Source organism: Mus pahari, chromosome 5, assembly GCF_900095145.1.
Source record: "Mus pahari chromosome 5, PAHARI_EIJ_v1.1, whole genome shotgun sequence".
Lineage (NCBI taxonomy): Eukaryota > Metazoa > Chordata > Mammalia > Rodentia > Muridae > Mus > Mus pahari.
Genome location: NC_034594.1, coordinates 153014891 through 153036526, shown reverse-complemented (window position 1 = coordinate 153036526; position 21636 = coordinate 153014891). Strand labels below are relative to the sequence as shown.

General features: G+C 45.9%; 1 protein-coding gene across 1 annotated transcript; it reads right to left on the bottom strand.

Moving 5' to 3' along the window:
• Positions 1–4232: 4232 nt before the first annotated feature.
• Sde2 (SDE2 telomere maintenance homolog) lies at positions 4233–19688 on the bottom strand. Its single transcript, XM_021198886.2, has 7 exons — positions 19522–19688; positions 15302–15419; positions 12887–12998; positions 10896–11065; positions 9801–9915; positions 8384–8834; positions 4233–5683 (listed from the first exon to the last, which is right to left on the bottom strand). Exons 1-7 carry the CDS (start codon positions 19639–19641, stop codon positions 5462–5464), a joined length of 1308 nt encoding a protein of 435 aa, XP_021054545.1. The 5' UTR covers positions 19642–19688; the 3' UTR covers positions 4233–5461.
• Between the last annotated feature and the right edge of the window lie 1948 nt (positions 19689–21636).

The following is a 21636-nucleotide window of genomic DNA, read 5'->3' as shown; positions in this document are numbered from 1 at the left end:
CCTGGAACTCACTTTGTAGACCAGGCTGGCCTCAAACTCAGAAATCCACCTGCCTCTGCCTCCCAAGTGCTGGGATTAAAGGCATGCGCCACCACGCCCAGCGAGACAGGATCTTAATGCGATAGCCTAGTCTGGCCTCAAATTCTCCATCTCTCCCCTCCCCTCTCCTCTCAACCCCCCATGCTGGGCTCACAGGGCATGCAACTATGCCTAGAAGCAGTAGATGGTATTTCCCAGGGCTGGTGGTGAACATCTCCCTTCCTACAGACTTGCCCTGTATGCTTTCTTTCAGTTAGGTTACATTTGGTAAAATGGTTCTAGTCATTTTCCTCAACAACCCTCAAAGGCACACACCTATCTATGGGAGGTTTCCAAGTGAAGGTACAGTGCTCAGCCATCCTGAGGACAGTGAACATGTTTGGGACTCTGTTGTTTTATAGGATATACCATTAGAGTATCCCAATACATTAGTTAAGTCTGCAAATGTGGTATAACACTTTATGTACCAGATACTAATAAAATAGAACTCTGCATCTGTGTATCCACGCAAGGAGAGGCCCATTTTTTTCTTACATAAAACAGAGAGATACACACAGAGGGATTTGGCACTTCAAGTCAGAGAGGTAATGACGGCATCTCTGTGAACCAGATGTTCAGAAAATGTCTGTCCCAGGTGGGAACCAGTCAGAGCTAAGCTGGGACAGTTGAGCAGCTCTGGTTTGTTTCGACAACAGCCCAGAAGTTACTGTGCCTGAGACATAGACAGACAGGTCAGACGGAGAGGGTTTCATGCTGCAAGAGGCTTGAGCCTGCAGCAGTGGGAATGGTGGCAGGGAGCGCTCTGAGGAAAGCCATTACCTGGGTGCAGGTTCTCACTCCCGAGTTCTACTGATGAGTTTATAAAGTCTGGGAGCACAGGTCCACAGAGCAAAGGCCACCACAGAGCCTGCAGCTTCCTTTCACTGAGACCCATAGCTGGAAACAGTATGGGCGCTGTCCTGAAAGATGAACTGAACTTCGAGGGCAAAGATGGGACACGCCTTCCCAGACGAGCCAACAAAGCGGGCCAGGCAAGCCACGTGGCAAGCAGAGGTTTCTAGCAGGCCCAGTGCACTAGCCAGAACTGCACACCCAGGGAGTGTCTGTCCACACCCCGCACTACTTCATATCTTTTTCATTTCGAGAAACATTATCCTGCTCCCTGGAACTCTGACAATGAAACCCAAGGCCGCATCCCTAGACACTATCACTGAGTGACAGTCCCAGCTTTTATCATTATAAAAGGTTTATTGGGTGTTTGTGAAACAGGGTTTCTTTGTACAGCAAGGCTGATTACAAACTCTCTATCTCCCTGCCCTGGCCTCCAAGTGCTAGAGCCACAGTGTGTACCAACATGCCAAACTCACCAAGATGTCTTAGACTTAAATAGCCTGGAAATCATGTCACCTTTCTGCTAGACACTGACGCTCCCTTCATAAAGGGAAACTGACATCACTGGCACTTTTCCTAGTACAGTCACCCAGCTCTGCTCTGGCAAGGCCAAGGCCACATCTCACAGGTCACAACTTTTGCACTTTTCTGCCCCAGTTGACTCAGCCTTTCTTAAGTCTGTGGAAGAGATGCCTCCACCCTGCATGTGACACCTGACCACACTAGGGCTCCCTTTGGGGACACCCTAAGAGACTCAGTTCCCCTCAAGCTGGTTTGGGTTCTGTACCTAAAAGGAACTTGCTATTGATGTTTGAAATTGAGTAAATGAGAAATGAAAAATGAGAAAACATGAGACGCCCATTGCAGATGCCATCGGCATCCTGGGAGCATGGCAGCCGTCTAGTACAAGAACTGCAAACAAACCAAGCCTTCCGTGCTGCAAGGCCAATCACAACGATGATCTTACATCACCAGTGAAAGGTCCACTTGCCTGTGAGGAGCTGACCAAGGGCTGCTCACGCTCCTAAGACAGGGCACAGCTCTGCTAACCTGGCCATTAGGAAAGGTCACTGGTTCAGCCACTTGCTGTGACAACAGAGATTCTTCAGGTATGGCTGTCCAACTGACCTGCCAGAAGATCAAAGAACCTTTCATCTCACAAATTGAATTCTATAAAATCTTAATGGGCTGCACCCAACATTTGGAAGGGGGGGGGGGAGCTGTCTTGAGATAGGGTCTTGTCATTTTGCTAAGGCTGGCTTCCAAGCTTAAAGGATCAAGCAATCCTTCCTTGGACTCTTCAGTATCTGGTGTTACAAAGTGCAAGCCTAGGCTGGAGAGATGGCTCATCGGTTAAGAGCACTGACTGTTCTTCCAGAGGTCCTGAGTTCAATTCCCAGCAACCAATGGTGGCTCATAACCATCTGTAATGGGATCCCATGCCCTCTTCTGGTGTGTCTGAAGACAGCTACAGTGTACTTACATATAAATAAATCTTAAAAATAAATAAATAAAAGTGTGGCCAGGCAGTAGTGGCACACGCCTTTAATCCCAGCACTTGGGAGGCACAGGTAGGTAGATTTCTGAGTTCGAGGCCAGCTTGGTCTACAGAGTGAGTTCCAGGACAGCCAGGGCTACACAGAGAATACCCTGATCGAAAAACCAAAAAAAAAAAAAAAAAGTGGAAGTCATGGTTCCTGGTCCTTTCAAAGTTCCTTTTAAGGTTCGAATAGATACCTACTTGAGGATACACTGCTATTTATCACTGAAAGAAGTCAGGACAGGAACTCACACAGGGCAGGAACCTGGCAGTAGGGACTGACAGAGAGGGCAAGGAGTGCTGCATACTGGCTTGCTTCCCTTGGCTTATTCAGCCTAACTTCTTAGAACCCAAGACTTATAGACCCAAGCCCTGGGATGACACCACCCACAATGTGCTAGGCCCACCTCTGATCACTAATTGAGAAGATGCCTTACAGCTGGATCTCAAAGAGGCACTTCCTTAACTGAGGCTCCTTCTGCTTTGATGACTGTAGCTTGTGTTAAGGTGACACAAAACCAGCCAGTAGAGTATGAAAGGAGGGTTCCGCCATAAGGGCTATAGAAAAACAAATTTTGTTCCTCCCCAAACAACAGAAATTCGTCTTTCCTGCTGGGAAGCACAACTGTCTAGCCTGCTCCTCAGAGGCCCATCTGGGAACTGAGCTCACACAGTAGGGGTCCTGAGGCTTCCAGACCCTTCTACCAGCCAACCTTGCCTCGAGACTCTCAGCAGCTTGGTTACATCACAGAAACTGGACAATCATGGGAGTCGGGGGACAATGGGGCAGATTGGGTAACTTAGGGGAGCTGCAGTTACATGGTGGGCTAGCATATCTGTAATTCCCAGAGAGCAGAGAGACAATGTCAAGATAGGGCAGGGATATGGGGGGAGGGGGGGACATGACAAAAAAACCCCCAAAAAATCCAAAACAATTGCTTAAAATTTTTCCAAATTTATTAACGGAATAAATGTACAAAACCATGAAGTTCACCAAACTCCAGGGCAGAAGAGTAGACAACAGTTAGATACACCTGAAAACCCCCAAAGAAAATGTTATGACTGAAACAGCTGTGTGGCTTCCTGCTGACCTGTCATCAGAGACAGGGACCAGATGACGATGACATTGATGATGATGATGATGATGATGACGACGACGAAGACAAAAGTCAGAACAGACACAAATGCAAGACATACCTGCTGTGTGTTAGACAGGAGGAGCAAGGAGAGAGGAACAGAAAACACGCGCTGTGGAAACAAGGACAAAGCTGGAGGGCTGTGCTTTAGATAATGCAGGTGAACAAGAAACTCACCAGAGATGAAGGGAATTTCATGATGTACTGTTCAATAAGTACAAGAACTTAACAGTAGCTTTAAAATATAAAGTAAAACAGAAGAGTTAAAGTAGAAACACTGTGGACCTGATGAGGACACACTGTGTCCATGTGTGAATTGTCAGATGGGAAAAACAATCCAAAACCCTTCAGAGCTATTTTTTCTTAAAGATTTATTTACTTATTTATTTTATGTAGAGTATATGAGTACACTGTAGCTGTACTGATGGCTATGAGCCATTATGTGGTTGCTGGGAATTTTGAATTCAGTACCTGTTCGCTTCGGTCGACCCTGTTAGTTCTGGTCCCCAGCCTAAAGATTTCTTTATTATTATATCTAAGTACACTGTAGCTGTCTTCAGACGCACCAGAAGAGGGTGTCAGATCTCATTACGGATGGTTGTGAGCCACCCTGTGGTTGCTGAGATTTGAACTCAGGACCTTCGAGCAGGCAATGCTCTTTACCACTGAGCCATCTCTCCAGCCCAGAGCCAGACATATTAAGGCAATGCAGAAACATACATATATAAGGTCACTGAATTAATATACAACCGACAACTTAGCAAACACTAATGAAGTTATTTTTAATCTCAAAAAGAGGCAACTGCCACAATGATAATTGAGATTTGAGTTTGCTCTTAGTTCCTTATGAAAATAAACCAGCGAAGGCAGGTCATCTGAATGATCCGACTAACCCCTCACATAATAGGTGTCCAGAGCACTGCCTGCTGCCAACTGAGGATATGTTCCTTCCAACAGCACGCAGCACAGATCATGTCAGACCCTATCCTGGGTCAGTCACAAAAAGGATGCCAGGTACCTTCTGTCCTGAATAGTCAGATAGTCACTATCAATAAAACATTTACAGAAAATATAAACATTTGCTAATTGGGCAATACACTAATAATAATAATAATAATAATATCTATAACCAGTGATTAAAGACTTAGGAGCTAAAGAAAAATGATAACCACAAGGAGGCATGTAGGAGAGGAAATAAAATTCAAACGCCAATGAGATCAACAACTGATCAACAACTGAGAAAAATCCACAAAGCTAAAAACCTGATTCTTTGAAAACCAAACAAAATAGGCCCCTAGCTAGAATAAAAATCCCCAGTGTGAGAGGCCTGGAAACAGCTAGGCTCCATCCCTGGTCAGTCACACACACACACACACACACACACACACACACACACACACACACACTCATTCTCTCATATTCTCCCCCCCCAAAGAGAAACAAGTTTTTAAAATGAATGTTATGAATAACTGTTGTCTACAAACCTGACTGCTTTGGGTTATACAAATACATTTCTTGAAAATATCTTACTCAAGTGACACAGTATATAAAGCCAAAGAAATGTATACATCTCTGGGAAAGCAGGTGCAGCAGCTCATGCCCGAGACAGGAGGATCGCCGCAAGTTTGAAACCAAAGTGAACTACACAGTCCTTGGTCAGTCTGGGCTACAGAGAAAGTCTCTTACAAAAACAAAGAAAAAAATAACATATAAAACCTCAAGCCCAGGTACCACTGAAAAGAGACTAGTTAGAAAAGAGACTAGTTAGAACCGAATTATTAAAAAACTGTCTTTTAGTATCAAAAGGAACACTGGCCACAAGTCTGTCACAGTGGAGGAAGTGTGCCAAGGAAATTCACTTCTTCTTCCCCTTGGAAGGCTTGGCAAATAAAGCTGGGTCAATGAGCTCCTTTGCGAGGCCTCTGACAGCGAAGAGCCTGGCTGCGCGCTCCTGCAGGGTCCCCCCACACTTCAGTCCAAGGGCCATCAGTTCACACTTGAGCCTCTCCAAACCCAGCGACTCCAACTCGGCCGCGGAGCTGAATGCTGACAGATCCACCGCTTCCAGACCAAGAGCCTGATGGGAACAGGAAACATTAAAGCCAGGTCCTCCCCTTCCTCTGAAGACTGAAGACCCACCGCATTCTGTTTTTAAGGAAGTGCCATTCACTGTACTTTCTCCCTGCTACTGACTTGACCTCTCTGTATCTAGAAACATTCACGACAGTGACATGCATACAATTCCTCCCTTCAGTACCACAATAGGGTCTCATATACTCAAAGCTAACTTTGAATTTGCTTATGTAGCTGAAGCTGGCCTTGAACTCACCCTCCTGTCTCTGCCTCTCAAGGGCTAGGATACAGGCACGCACCACCATACCTGGCATCTATTTTTGGCTTTTTAAGACTGGGTCTTGCTATGTATGTATCCCTGGCCTCAAACATTTAGCAGCACTCTGGCCTCTGCCTCCCTCCCAAGTGCTGGGGTGTTAGAGGTGAAGCCGCAGCACTCCCAGCTCAGAACATCTACTTTTTTTTTCCCGAGACAGGGTTTCTCTGTGTAGCCCTGGCTGTCCTGGAACTCACTTTGTAGACCAGGTTGGCCTCGAACTCAGAAATCCGCCTGCCTCCGCCTCCCAAGTGCTGGGATTAAAGGCGTGCGCCACCACACCCAGAACATGTTCTTAATGTTACTCTTTCTTTTCAGATTTCATCAGTTACAGAGTCTCAGCAGTAATACAGACCAGGCCTACTCTTACCGTAAGTAAGAGCAGGTACCCAAAGGCTAACCCTGGTGGATAGCCATGCTTCCTCTGACCCTGAGCTCCACGAGCTTCGAGCTTTCAGTTCTAGCTATGTAAGGAGACCAACGTGTTTCCACTTACATCGTGATTAAGGAAGATGTGTGTGATGGGCTCACAGCTCTTCTTCCTAAAACACCTTCATAGACTTTCAGACAAAACTAAACACTTCTAAGGCCATGCAAGGATTTTCCTTCCTTCTTAAAGTTTTATTTTATGTGTATGGGTATTTTGCCCGCAGGTATGTCTGAGAACTGCGTATGTGCTTGGTGCCCTCAGAGCCAAGGGGTGGGGGTGGGGTATCAGATCCTTTGGCACTAGAGTTAAAGACAGCTGTGTGCATGCGCGTGCTGAGTCAAACCCAGGTCCTCTGGCAGAGAGGCCAGTGCTCTTAACTGAGCCATCTCCCCCCACACCCTGAAACGTAATGTCCTTTCCTTCCTGTGTGTGACATGTGTGGGCATGTGTGAGGACAACTCTGGCTCTGCTCTCTCCTTTCACCGTCACATGAGCGCTAGGGATAGTCCTTGCCATGATTCTCGTTTCTATAGAAACCTGCCATTTTTGCCATTTACTCCCTTGGTTCTCTGGGTCCTCAGCTCTGCTATGGGTGCACTTGCCCCGCATCCTGCCCTCCATCCCCCTCTCTGTCCACATCTCCAACCCCCCACGGCCCAATTCAATCTGAAGCCTTTTCAGATGCCTCTGGCTGTACTCTCTCTCCTATCTACATTAAAAACCTTCTCCTCAACCATAAAACAAACAAACAAAAACACTTAAAAAAAAAAAAAAAAAAGAACAAGAAAAAAGGAAAAGAAAAATTCCAAACAAGGCTATATGTGAAGCCCTATCCTAGAACTGAAAAACTTGACACTAAGGACACCACCTAGTGGCAGAACAGTGTAATTTCAGAGCTTACAGGGGCAAGCTTCTCATCTGTGAGATTAAATGTTTTTGACTAAGCAGCTGTTGGGGAAGAGGCACATCCGCATCTTAACCATTTACTGTGCAGATCAGACACTACTACCCCAACCCCCCACCAAAAACAAACAAACAAAAAAAAACAAAACAAAAAAACCCAAACCCTGCAGTAAATTACTTTGTAGTCACAGATTTAGAAGGTGGAAATTACACTGAGTTCAAGGCAGCCTGGACTAGAGTCCCAAGCCAGACACAGAAGTGAGACCCTATCTCAAACAAACAAAACAACAACAAAACCCAACCAAACTAAAGGGGCGGAGAGACAGGCGGCTCGGAGGCTAAGGCTCGGAGGGAGGCTAAGGCTCGGAGGCTAAGAGCACTGCCTGCTCTCCCAGAGGACATGGCCTGGGCCCCCAGTGGACCCAATGCCCTCCTGTGGTCCCCATGGGTGCCATGCATGCACTTCCCACACAGACACACATGCAAGCAGATGAGCCATACGTAAGAAAAACATTAGAAAAGAAATGGCAAGGGCTGGGTCGGTGGCACATGCCTGTATCCCAGTGCCGGAGAGGTAGAGGCAGGAAGAGCTTCACTCTGGGGCCAGCCTGGTCTACATAGCAAGTTCCACTCCCTTGTGTTCGCACTCTATTTCTGTTGCTGCTGTTGTTTGTTAAGATTTATTTATTTTCATGTACACGTGTACACTGTTGCTGTCTTCAGACACATGAAACTGGGCATCAGATCCCATTACAGATGGTTGGGAGCCACATGTGGTTGCTGGAACTCGGGCCCTCTGGAAGAGCAGTCAGTGCTCTTAACCACTGAGCCATCTCTCCAGTCTGTTTGCTTGGTTTTGTTTGTCTGTTTGTTTGAGATATGGTTTCTTTGTGTAGCCCTGGCTGCTCTGGAAACTCGCTCTGCAGACCAGGCTGGCCTTGAACTCAAGAGATTAACCTACCTCTGCATCCTGAGTGCTGGGACGGAAAGCAGGCACTACACCAGCACACCCCCCAGCCTTTTTGTTTTTTTAAATAGTGAAAACCCCAACATACTGTGTCTCCTGAGTTGTTTTCCTCCAGATTAGCAGCAGGGACACTTTTCCTGTCTTCTGCAGACAAAGCCATGGCAGCTCTGTCCCCAGCAGACATTCCTGTCTTTTGGTCCTTTTCTGTGGGCTGGGGACTCTCCTCTGTTTCTGTGACTGTCTTCCTTGCGTCGTCCTTGTCAGAGGTGTCTCCTGGCTCAGTTCCTGTGTTCTCCATGCCCTGTCCTGGCTCAGTGGGGTTCTGAAGCTTTTCAGGTGACTCAGAGTGTGTACCAGATGCTGAGCTCTGAGGACTGCTGGGTCGGTCGGCTGCCACCTCTACAGCATCACTGCCATTTTCCCGAGCACAGCAGCTCTGCTCCGAAGTCCCAGGAGCATCCTCACTGTCATCCTCTGAGCTGTCCTCTGAGCTTCCAGTACTGGATCCCTCAGCAGCCTCCAGCCCATCCATTCCCAACCTGTGGGAAGAAGCAGAAGGACGTGACTCCATTCCCAGCCTATACCTCTCTCCCTGCATGGAGGCATCTCTGTCTAAGGAATACAGGCTAGCTTAAGATGGCGAGTAGGCAAGTTTCAGAAAAGTACGTCTGAGGCATAAACAGAAGGGGAAACAACTAGAGAGGACTGCATTCAACCACTGTGAAGCCAGACGTGAGCGCCATGCTCTCGCCAGCACTGTCAAACCAAAGCATTTTCATATGGCTTCTTACTGTGTCTAACTATCAACAGTTGGAATTAATACAGAAAGGAAAAGTTTCAAGGGTAATTTTAAGAGAATAGCATGTGCATATGCACACCCACACCCACAGACCATGCACACCCAAATTTATTGTTCAGATTCTGCTGAATGGCTTCCAATGCAGAAAACACCACGAGTGTATACAGGGCACTAATCAATACAATCTGAAGCCTGAGTGCTCTGGAAATTCGAGCTCCCATCAGTGCTACTTAAAAATGTGCTTCTTTGAGCCCTGGGTGTGGGAGCCCATGTTGGTGATCTGCAATCCAAGCAGAGAAGGCTGACACAGGAGAGCCCCAAGGCTGAAGGGCAGCCTGGTAGGCAGAGCAATACCCTATTTCACATAATATTAGAAAGAAACAAACAAGAGAAAATCGGGGGCTAGAGATGGTTCAGTGGTGAAGAGCACCAACTGTTCTTCCAGAGGTCCTGAGTTCAATTCCCAGCAACCACATGCTGGCTCACAACCATCTGTAATGGGATCTGATGCCCTCTTCTGGTGTGTCTGAAGACAGCTACAGTGTATTCACACACATAGAATACATAAATCTTAAAAATTAAAAAAAGAAGAAGAAAATCAGGAGGAAAGGGGAGAGGAGGACTGGCTGGCACTTGTGCTAACAGACAAGGTGGAAACGGCACTCAGGTCCTCCAACATCATGTGGAGGAAACAGGAGGGACTCACCAAAAGCATTTCCTTTTCTTTGCACCAGTTCCCTGGTCCGTTTTTGACTTGTTAGGCCGTTTCCGAGTCTCAGTGATTTCTGCTGATACCATCTTGCTGGAGGCAGCCTGCATACCTAAGTGAAAATTTAGCCAGTTGCTGTCAGGATACAATCTATAATCTGAAGCTCTGTATTTAAATTTCTTTTTAAAAAATTAACAAGTTTCTTTATGTAGTTTTCACACAGACTTAGTTATGGCTGTTCCTCACCTGATGAATGTAAATTGTCATAACAAATTTTTAAATGGTTATGAGATTAATCTCAAATGCAGAAAACCCATTATGGAACCACACTTATTTGTGGCCAGGCCTCATTCAGCCCAAGCTAGCCTCAACACACTGTGTAGCTGGAGATGACCCTGATCCCTGATCCTGTGTGCACTGCTCTAGTGGGAGGGTCACATGCGTCACCATCACTCCTAGCTAGGACACTGTCTGGATTTTTGGCTTTTTCTTTCATTTTTTCTAGACAGGGTTTTTATGTATAGCCCTGGCTGTCCTGGAACTCTCTCTATAGACCGGGGGATGGGGGTGGGGGTGGGGGATGAATCTTGAACTCGCAGAGATCCACCTGCCTCTGACTCACAAGTGCTGGGATTAAAAGTGTACCACCACACCCAGTTTAGAACAGTATTTTTAAAACACAACATGCAATTTGTAACTTGAAGCTGAAGGTTCATAGCTAACAGTTGTTTACATATGTCTTCCTTGTCCTAGTCTTTTTGATGAAAAGTCCCTTTAAATTAACTGGACTCACGACCGGCCCAGGACACTACCTTGGATGTTTTAAATATGCTGATGTATGTACACAACTCCTGAAGACTTCCCCTAGCCCAGCACTGAGAGGGGAAGAAAAAAAGATGAACTGGAAAGATGGCTCAGCCATTAGAGGCTAGGCTAAGGAGCCTAAGGAATTTCCAGAGAAGCACGCAAATGCTGCATCTGTGCCAAGTTTGCTGGGTGTGGCGGAGGGTTGGCATGTGATAACAGGCTGTGCTGAGTTTGGAGCAGAGGCTCCAGGGCTCGCAGGGCATGCGGAGGGGCCCTCGCTCTTACCTTTGAGAACTGAGTCCTCCAGACGCTCAGCCATCTCATGGCACTGCCTCTGGTAGTCGGGACTGGTGAAGCAGTGTGCAGGCTCGGCAAGCTTCCGCTGCAGTCTCTCCAGGCGCCTTTGCTCCTTTTCAGCCTCTCGCTCGGCTTGCTGTTTTACCCACTCAGCCATCCTGGGGAAGGGAGGGGATGTAACTGGATGGTATACTGTACACAGGCTTACACATCGCTTACACATCACATGTCACACAGCACTTAGATCAACGGCAGACCATGCATATAAAGGTGGTCCCATACTGCAAAGGACTTGAGAAACTCTTTTTTTTTTTTTTTTGGTTTCTCTGTGTAGCCCTGGCTGTCCTGGAACTCACTCTGTAGACCAGGCTGGCCTCGAACTCAGAAATCCGCCTGCCTCTGCCTCCTGAGTGCTGGGATTAAAGGCGTGTGCCACCACTGCCCAGCTTTGGAAAACTCTGTAACACTGTAGTCATAGTAATATTTATTCACCTGTTTGTGTGTTATTAAAAAAAAAAACACAACACCTCCAGCTACAAGTAGTTTAAAAGTACAGAACAGTCAAGCACAGGACATACTGCTTGCTAATACCACTGACCTAGTTATTGAGGGGAGGGTGATCACAGGGATCAAACCCAAGACCTTAGGCAAGTGTTCTACCACCAAACCACACTGCTGCTCTAGTGTACTGCTTCACTTACACCTCTGCCTTGAGTCAAGTTTACTTATGCTGGGCATGGTGTCGAACAACTTTAAACCCAGCACTGGGAGGCAGAGGCAAGCAGATCTCTGTGAGTTCAAGGCCACCCTGTGAGCTAAAGGATAGCCAGAGCTGCAGAGAGAGATCCTATCTCAAAAAACAGAAACACAAGAGACAAACAAGCCTAACAAGTTTCCTGGGAAACCGTATGCCATGTCTCACAAGCCACACTCATGCATCAGTCCATCAATCTCTTCATCTGCACTCTCTAATGCTCCCTCTGTGGTGCTCCATTAGGAATTCTGTTGATAAGGTATTTCCCAGAACTCATCCCCAAGCATTTTGACTATATAAAAAGATGTTCCCTAGACAATTAATGGACTCCTAATCATATTACGACACTTCTCCAGAAAGGTATGTCATGTTGAATGTCACAATACTGTAAAAGACTGTGGTGGTTTGAATAGTTTTGGCCCCATACATTCATGTGTTTAAATGCTTGGCCATGGGGAATGGCACTATTAGGAGGTGTGGCTTTGTTAGAGGAAATACATCATTGTGTAAGTGGGTGTACTGACTGATTGGGTGTGTCAACTTGACACAAGCTGGAGTTATCACAGAGAAAGGAGCCTCCCTTAAAGAAACGCCTCCATGAGATCCAGCTGTAAGGCATTTTCTCAATTAGTGATCAAGAGTGGGAGGGCCCTTTGTGGGAGGTGCCAACCTTGGGCTTGTATTCTTGGGTTCTATAAGAGAGCAGGCTGAGCAAGCCAGGGGAAACAAGCCAGTAAGAAACATCCCTCCATGGCCTCTGCATCAGCTCCTGCTTCCTGCCCTGCTTGAGTTCCAGTCCTGACTTCCTTTGGTGATGAACAGCAGTGTGGAAGTATAAGCTGAATAAACCCTTTCCTCCCCAACTTGCTTCTTGGTCGTGGTGTTTGTGCAGGAACAGAAACCCTGACTAAGACAATGGGCTTTGAGGTCTCCTGTGTTCAGGCTCCACAGTGTGGAATCAAGAGGCTCCTCCAGGCTTCTTGCAGAAGACAGTTGTTTCTGGCCGCCTTCAGATCAAGATGTTGAATTCTTGGTGCCTTCTCCAGTGCCATATCTACTTGCACACTGCCATGCTTCCTGCCATGATAATGAACTGTACCTCTGAAACTGTAAGTCAGCCCCAATTAAATGTCTACCACTATAAGAGTTGCTGTGGTCATGGCTTCTCTTCACAGTAATAAAACCCCAACTAAGACAGAGATTTAACTGAAAGGGGATAGCTTACGCTTTCTCATGATTGACATCTCGTAATCTCCTCCCACTGAGATCCCTGCAGGCTTCTCTATTGGTTGTTTTCTCTATCTGTGCACCAAGTGCTCGAAGCATAGACCCAAAACCTGAAACCAAAATACACAGATAAGAGGGTTAGGGATACAAGGAAGGTTGATAAAAATAGCCTTTAAGACTAAAAATGAACGCCAATCTTTCTTTTTCTTTTTGAAAAGAAAATGGACATCTAAGATTTTACCCAGGAAACTAAAGTTTCCATCAATTTGAATGCTGTACTGTACAGTACAGTAGGATCCATGAAAAGCTTTAGCCAAAGCCAGACCAAGGTTCCTAGATGAAGAACTATGTGAAGTCTTCAGAGGCAGCTCAGTCAGTAACTTGCCTGCTGTATAACCACATATGAACTGCGTCTGGACTCTCAGCTCCACGTACAAGCTGGACAGGACACACGCTTATAACCCCAGCAACAGGACTAGAGGATCCCTGGGGTTCACTGGGCAAACTGATGAGCTCCAGGGTCAGTGAGAAACCTTGTCTCCACAGACAAAGTGAAGAGTGATCGAGGAAGACAACCCGTTCAACCCACGGCCTCTGCATAACAAACTAACCCATACACATGCACAGGAATAACACACCACATGTACAGAATTATAAGACTTATGTGATGACACAGACAGTGGCTCATGACAGGAAAGCCTGTGACTTCCCCTCAGCACAAACTTGCTGTAAGAAGCGCACCACATTAGCCACCAGTAGCATCTATATCAACTGTGTTTAAAACCATCTAGAGAGGAACAGAGGCAAGTGGATCTGTGGGTCTAAGGTCAGCCTGGACTATGCAGGTATGGTGGCTCATACACTACATGAAGGTTGAAGGAGGAAAACTGAAGTGAATTTGAGACCAGCCTGGGCTATACTGCGAGTTCAAGATCAGACTAGTTACAGTCACCCTGTAGCAATGTCACAATAAATTAACAAAGAAACAAATCAAAAACTTCAAAGTTATGAAGTGAGCCTGGCATGATGGCACCCATCTATAATTCCAGAAATTGGGAAACTGAGGCAGCAGACTTGCCACAAGTTTGAGGCCAGTTTGAACTACTTCTCAAAACCTTGTCTTAAAGACAAATAATGTTTAAGGGAAGGGCAACCTTAAGTTGCTTTCTTAGGAACACATTTCAACAGGCAGGATGACTACTCTGAGAAAACTTAAGAATATGCTTGTGTGCCAGGCAGTGGTGGCACACACCTTTGATCCCAGCACTGGGGAGGCAGAAGCAGGGGGATCTCTGAGTTCAGGCTAGCCTGGTCTACAGAGTGAATTCCAGGACAGCCAGGGCTACTTAGAGAAACCCTGTCTTGAAAAACAAAACAAAACAAAACAAACAAACAAACAAAAAAATAGGAAGGAAGGAAGGAAGGAAGGAAGGAAGGAAGGAAAAGAAAAGGGGAGGGGAGGGGAGAGGAGAGGAGAGGAGAGGAGAGGAGAGGAGAGGAGAGGTTTGTGCATCCAAAGAAACCGACAGCTTAGTGCGGTCTGCATGCTTCTTCCTCCTCCTCTTCAGATTTAATTATTTGCTGGGTGTGGTGGCTCTCACCTTTGATCTCAGCACTCGGGAGGCAGAAGCAGGCTGATCTCTGAGTTTGAGGCCAGCCTATCTACAAAGCGAGTTCCAGGACAGCCAAAGCTCTATTACACAAAGAAACCCTGTCTGAAAAAAACCAAACCAAACCAAAAGGTTTACTTTATGTGTATGGGTATTTTGCCTGTATGCCCATATATGTGTACCACATGCATGCCCAGCGCCATGGGTCCCCGGGAACTAGAGTTACAGACAGTTGTGAGCTGCCATGTGGGTGCTGGGAATTGAACCCTGGTTCTCTAAAGACTCTGCTCAGTCAGAGTCTCTCACAGCCAGTGTTCCTAACCACTGAGCCATCTCTCCAGCCCCTCAGTCAGAGTCTCTCACAGCCAGTGTTCCTAACCACTGAGCCATCTCTCCAGCCCTCTTTGCTTTTCTAACTTATCAGTACGGCCAGGACCTTAATCTACCTGACCTGGGAAAACCTGTTTCCTAAGATCATTTTGGGTCACCCTTAGAAGAGCACAACAGGAGACAAATTTTGAAAAGAGCAGGCAATGATTGTTTGAAAGCTTGCTCTTCAACAAACTGGAAGGAACAATGGTGACTTTTATCGTCTAGCCTCCTTAAAGTGCAGCCTAGCTGGAGAAGCTGGGATTTCTAAGAGTTATTTTTTACTCAAAGAGAATATACCAAAAAAAAAAAAAAAAAAAAATTACCCAAAACTTAATGTAAATGATTTCACAAGGCAACCCAAGGTTGGTATACCAGAGACCAGCAAGTCTCCATTTCACAGGCTGCTATACAGAGCCATCAGCACCACCTACCTCCTTTCCCCCCACAAAGCCTGGGCTCCAAACTGTACACAGCTCCATGCTGCAGCTCATCACCGGCATCAACAAGGACTCCATTGCACTTCACAAAGAAGCATTCCACGGGAATTTCCTAGAGACAAGAGCACGCTTTTAAAGCCCTTATGACATTAGACGAGGCCCAACTTACTCTCCTATTAATCACCTTAAGCAGCTAATAGGTTAGATTACTGTTTGTTGAGCTAAAAACAAAAATGACCAAACCTGTGTTGGGTACAGTTTCCTGCAATAACCGATGCATCCTCCTCTCTTACAGGTCACGTGAATCACGGTAGTGCATACACAGGGCTCAGATCTAGCAAGGCAGAAGTCTCACTCATTTCTCCTGACCTTTATACACTGGGGGTCAATTTAATATCAAAACTGATCCAAAGCTTAAAACGCCTTATCACCCTGACATATGTAAGTAGGGAAAGAGGAGAAGGAAGAGTCAGGAGTACATTTTAGGTGTTTTTGTTTTGTTTTTGTAGTAGAGTTCTTATCTCAATATGTAGCCTAGACTGTCTACTCAAACTTGCAAGACACCAGGGTGTGCACCATCACACTCGGTGAGAATTTTAGGTTTCACTCTAAATGAAACTACTGCCCTGAAAGCTGGGCGTGGTGGCGCATGCCTTTAATCCCAGCACTTGGGAGGCAGAGGCCGGCAGATTTCTGAGTTGGAGGCCAGCCTGGTCTACAGAGTGAGTTCCAGGACAGCCAGGGCTACACAGAGAAACCCTGTCTCGAAAAACCATAAAAAAGAAAAAAGAAAAAGAAAAAGAAAAAAACAACTACTGGCCTGGAAAGGTGACCATGCCTTTAATCCCAGAACATGGATGGCAGAGGCAGACGACAGATCTCTGTGAGTTCCAGGATAGCCTGGTCACTATACAGCCACAGTAGCCTTGGCCTTCCTATATCAACTGGCAATTAAGAAAATGATTCCCAGGCAATTCCACAGGTCAATTCCACAGGTGACAATCCTCCAACAGACTCTCTTGGCAATGTCATCAAGAGAAGCCAACTGTACAAAGAAGGTAATTTCACCCACAGCAAGAGAAGGGCAGGCTGTATACAGGGCTGGAAGACAACGTGCTAATGTGAAGAGAAGCAGTCTCTATCCTTCTCAGTGATGAGAAGGTACAGGAGACACCACTGCAAACAAGAGATAGGGCTTCCCCAGCTGGGGACTGGGGCCATCTACACAAAATTAGGATAAAGGGTTGTTTTGTCCATGAAACTGTCTACCTTAAGTTATAAAGATTCACCTCATATTGTTTATAAACTAAAAACCACTTTAACATCTTTATATGTAATAAATATTATATGTAAATTTTTTGTTTTGTTTTTTTGAGACAGGGTTTCTCTTTGTAGATTTGGCTGTCCTGGAGCTCTCACTGTAGACCAGGCTATCCTCAAACTCACATGCCTCTGCCTCTCTAACGCTGGTATAAAAGTGACTGGCTCCAAATTTTTAAATAACTTTGAAAGACATTAATGTGAAAGCAGAAACTTTATTTCCAAACAAAATTGTTCAGTGAGGGGCAGAGATTGAATCAAAGCTGTACCTTAATTCCTTTTTATAAAAAGATTTCCTTTTAAAATCACTTTTCATTGTTGTAAGTGTATTATATGTCTGTATATCTCACTTGTTATGAGATCCGATGCCCTCTTCTGGTGTGTCTGAAGAGAGCAACAGTGTACTCACATAAAATAAATAAATCTTAAAAAAAAAAAAAAATCCTGTCTATTAAGTCTCTAGTAGAAAAAAAAGAATTAGGAAGAATTCCTATTTTATCAAGTGTGTAGATTATAAAATGCTCCAAATCCACTGTATTCACCCATACCTTTGCGGGACCAGCCTACCAGCCTAAGCACCAGAGATACACGTGCAGCCCACTAAGGTCAAATATAGGTCAAATGTGCTGACCCTCTGCCGTGAGGAGCTGCAGAGAAACCTGGGAAACGTCTCCAGTCCCTAATAAAAAAGCGAGCATCAGCCGGGCGTGGTGGCGCACGCCTTTAATCCCAGCATTTGGGAGGCAGAGGCAGGTGGATTTCTGAGTTCGAGGCCAGCCTGGTCTACAGAGTGAGTTCCAGGACAGCCAGGGCTACACAGAGAAACCCTGTCAAAAAAAAAAAAAAAAAACAAGCATCGCTACAGGAAAAGAGATTAGGGGAAGTTTAAACGGGTCAATGTCAAGCTTGGACTGTTGAACACACCCAGACTCCTCTTCCCTTGGAACTACAAATTTTGGATACAGAATATTCTATTCAGAGCCGGCGTGGTGGCACACGCCTTTAATCCCAGCACTCGGGAGGCAGGGGCAGGCGGATTTCTGAGTTAGAGGCCAGCCTGGTCGACAAAGTGAGTTCCAGGACAGCCAGGGCTACACAGAGAAACTCTGTCTCAAAAAGCCAAAAAAAAAAAAAAAAGAATATTCTATTCAGGAACCCCTAACTGGAAGCTGTACACACACCTGGGCCTTTGTGACAAAGGGCAGCAGAAAGTCTCTATCTCACTGACACCTCCAGCAGCTGAATTCCTCTCACCTCTGGTTTTTAAAACCAACTTTTCCCCCAGCAAATAAGAAAGGAGTAGATCGTCAAAGTCTTTACAGCATTTTACTACTGCAGAATGTCCTTGGGAGTTTCCTATTAACTTGTAGTCACCTTTACTGATGTCTGTTAAGGCTAAGGAACAACAAGGCAGAGTTCTTCCTCTGTCAGTGAAAGAGAAAACTTTTTCATGAATCAGAACCATTTTGCTTTAAAAAGTGTAGTGTGAACTTACACGATTTTGATTTTTTTCTAGTTCATCAAACTGTTCTTAGTAAGCTGCTTGCATTCACATTTACTGTTGTTAAGTAACAGACAGACTCAAATGTTCTCTGGTAACTGTTTCCTTTTACCTGTTATCCAAACATCTACCTATGGGGTTCTTCTTCTGGATGTCTGGTCTCCTATAGTCCATGTACATTACCTCTGTTAAATCTGAGGACGAGGTGATAGGAGGCTGTTTTGTTTTCAAACAGGGTTTCACATAGTCCAGGCTGCCCTAAGGCCACTACAGAGACGTGGCTGAGACCCCCCAAACCCTCAAGTGCTGAGATTAGAGGCGCACACCACCAGGCCCAGCCTTATTTCTGGGTCCTTTCACAAAAGTGTATTTCCAACACTCCTCATTGTTAAGATTCTATTGTTTATGGATTAATTTTAAGTTTAAAAATAAAACATGAAAATTATTCTTCAAATACACTGAAAGTCACCTGTTTTGGAAAATATCTGAATTCGAATGATTAAAAAAAAAAGTTGTTTTTCTTACTAGACTGCAGTATAGAGAAGAAAACAAAGGCTAGATGTGGCGGGACACACCAATAATCCCAGCCTTCCAGTATGTTGAGACCATCCTGGGCTACAAGGAAAGACTTTCTTGTCCTTTTTTTTATGTTTTTTTTTATTTTTAAATGATTTTTTTATTTTCTTTTTTTTTTTTTTTTTTTTTTTGACAAAGAAATTAGAAAGTTCTTGGAACTGGTCCAAGTCTCTTTAGGACCAGATTTGGTACTTTAACATTTATTACGTTTATACACAACAAGCAGAGAAAACAGACTACAACGAAGGTGCAGTCATACAGAAAAACCGTTCTAGAGCAAATGCCCAGATTAAAATTAGACTCAGGGAGCCCAGTAAATTCTTTAGATGATTGAAGAGGCTTGCGATTTCCTAGTCAGTATAAGCTTGCTTCTTTGGGAATTAAAGCTTAGAACTTTAGAAGCACTTAACTAGGGTTTCATAAATCCACATGGCAGAGTCTAAAGAGGCCCAAGAACATCTGTGAGTGATTGGCTCTGTCAGGATGAATCCATATTCTTCTCTAACCGTCCTCTGGCCTGGGTGGATGTCCTGATGGGTCGGTAAGACCCATACTCCTATCCATAATGTGACTGTAAGAAGAAGAGAACCTTAAAGGTATCATTTTGGGGAATAAAAGAAACAGAACGAGAGTTTGTAGTCAAGGTTGGACTAAGCGCAGTAACTGGATGTAGTTTTCTCTTACGACGTGGGGGCAAAACAACGACAGCCATAGACTAGCAGAGGAATGTCCCCATAATAGTCAGAAGCACCCAGCGACGAACCCAGCCTGGCTCGGTGATCTCTTTCCCCCATTTCCCGGGAACCGCGACCCTCACCTGTTCCTGGCAGTGTCGGTAGATCACATCGCGCACGGAGCACCCAGCCGAGGCACACGGCAGCGCCTTCCACACGGTACCGGGGCCGCGAACCCACGCCACCACCGCAGCCTCCGCCATTTCGTCTGGTGACGGAACCTCTGGCCTGCGACAGGCACTAGGCGACACAGTCATCCGGTCGCCTCTCGATGACGGAAGGCCTCGTCTCCCAGCGCCCCGCCTCCCGTGTTTCCACGCACCCCCGCCTTTCCGGAAGGCAGTCACGTGGCCTGGCGTCACGCGAGCTGGCGTGGGGGAGGGGACAGGAAAGACCTGCCTGAGGCCGATAAGACCGCAGAGCGCTGGAGCTAGGCGTTGCTAGGGGCGGTTGCTAGGGCGGGGCTCGAGGGACTGGCTATAAAGGGCGAGCTCTGGGCGCGGCTGCAGCGCTTTGGCTGGGGGTGATAAGCTGCCTGTGGCTCCGCCCAGCGCCGCAGGCCAGCGGGCCGCTCGGGTTTGTGCAGCTATTTTGGGGACTGGGAGGACTGTGGCCCAGGCAGGCACTGCTTCTCGGTGCTGCGGGGAGAAAAACGGGCTCTGTGACGGCTTCCTCTACCCGCGAGGCCTCCCAGTCCTAGAGAACGGCCCCCAGTGGTCCCCACCGCAGCCCCTGGCCTGCGTAGTTCCCTGTAGGTTTATGTTCATTTCCTGAACCTCCCCCTTCGTCCTTCCATCACGTTCGGCTCGTTCCTATTTTTGCATGTTTGCGCTCTGCGCTGTCCCCGCTTCAGCTGTGTTTTCAAAATATTTCACAGCAAATGGGCCCTTGTGAACGGCAGGGGCGGGAGTGACGTTTATAGCCATGCTGCTTCCAAAAACCCCCGCTGTAACGTTCTTTCTGTGCCCTGGGAACACGCGCGCAGATTTTACAGAGAATAACTTTAAGGTTCGGGTGCTGAGGGAGGCCCTTAATATTTAATATGCTGAGATGGTGGTGTTTCTGAAATACTGAACAATTTAAAAGCTGATAGCATGAAGCCGGGAGGATCACCAGGAGGATAACTCAGTCTCCTGAACACAGATGCCCTGGCCCGCAGAGCCATGTTCTCGGCTGCTAAGATGCAGGCCGATGGAACTAATCGCTGAAGAGAAAGCACAAAATCTTGAAATCCTTTAACTGCGAAAATGAACAAAAATAGGATTTCCAGTCCTGTGGAGTTCTAGATCTGTTGTTGGTGCACACAGGCGAGAGAGCGGGCCTCCATGAAGATTCCAGGAGATGAAGAATAATTACACAAAGCATGTTGTGCATAGAAGCAGTATTTTATAAATGAGTGTTGTAGTGACCCAGAGGCCTACAGGCGTCTCCTTGATACTTAAGCAGGACAAACTGGGGAGCGTGTGACCTTCCATCTTTTCCCATTCTGTCCCTTAGCATGTGGTCCTAACTGCTGATTTATTATTTTCACCTTTTGGGAATCAGAAATGACCATTTTAAGAGCCTGTCAGATTCTTCTTCTGCAGCCAACAAGATCATGGTCAGTTTAGGGTTACGGATCATTTCTTTGTCAGAATGATGCTCTGTAAGCTAGAAGGTTCCAGAAGGATTCCCTTCTAACAAGAAAAGTCCACATCATTTATTAACAACTATCTACTACTACTCTCCAGAAACCTAATGTCTGAATGAATTCATTCTTTACCCCTAGGATATATTTAAATCTCTATTATGAAGAAGACCCAAGCAAGAGCAAGCATTTGTCATTTAAAATACAAAATAACCATTATTAGCTTTTCAAGGACACAGAGCAATCTATAATCTGTTAAACCTTCACAAAGAGTTCCTTACACCATGAAATACACAAAATAGATGTTACATAAATATTAGTTGGCCGTTTGATGGATTACAGTCTAACTTAATTATTCCTGGTGTGCAACTAAAGAAACATATTTTCCACTAACTTAGGACATTCTACGCAGAGGATACAGAAACCAATTTGAATTGGTGCCTATAAATTCATTTAAATAATGGAGGGAGGAAGGGAGAGAGAGAGAGAGAGAGAGAGAGAGAGAGAAGGCGTGGCCAAGAACACGGTATATACTGAGGAAAGAGCTAGAAACAACTGGTTAGCTCAGCTG

Excerpts from the sequence above, each read along its gene's own strand:
- Sde2 (XM_021198886.2), bottom strand. The coding sequence starts at position 19,641 with ATGGCGGAGGCTGCGGTGGTGGCGTGGGTTCGCGGCCCCGGTACCGTG. Across the intron at positions 12,999-15,301 it reads GCTTTGTGGGGGGAAAGGAG|GTTTTGGGTCTATGCTTCGA; the intron begins GTAGGTGGTGCT and ends TTTTGGTTTCAG. Across the intron at positions 5,684-8,383 it reads AAAACAACTCAGGAGACACA|GCTCTTGGTCTGGAAGCGGT; the intron begins GTATGTTGGGGT and ends TGTTCCCATCAG.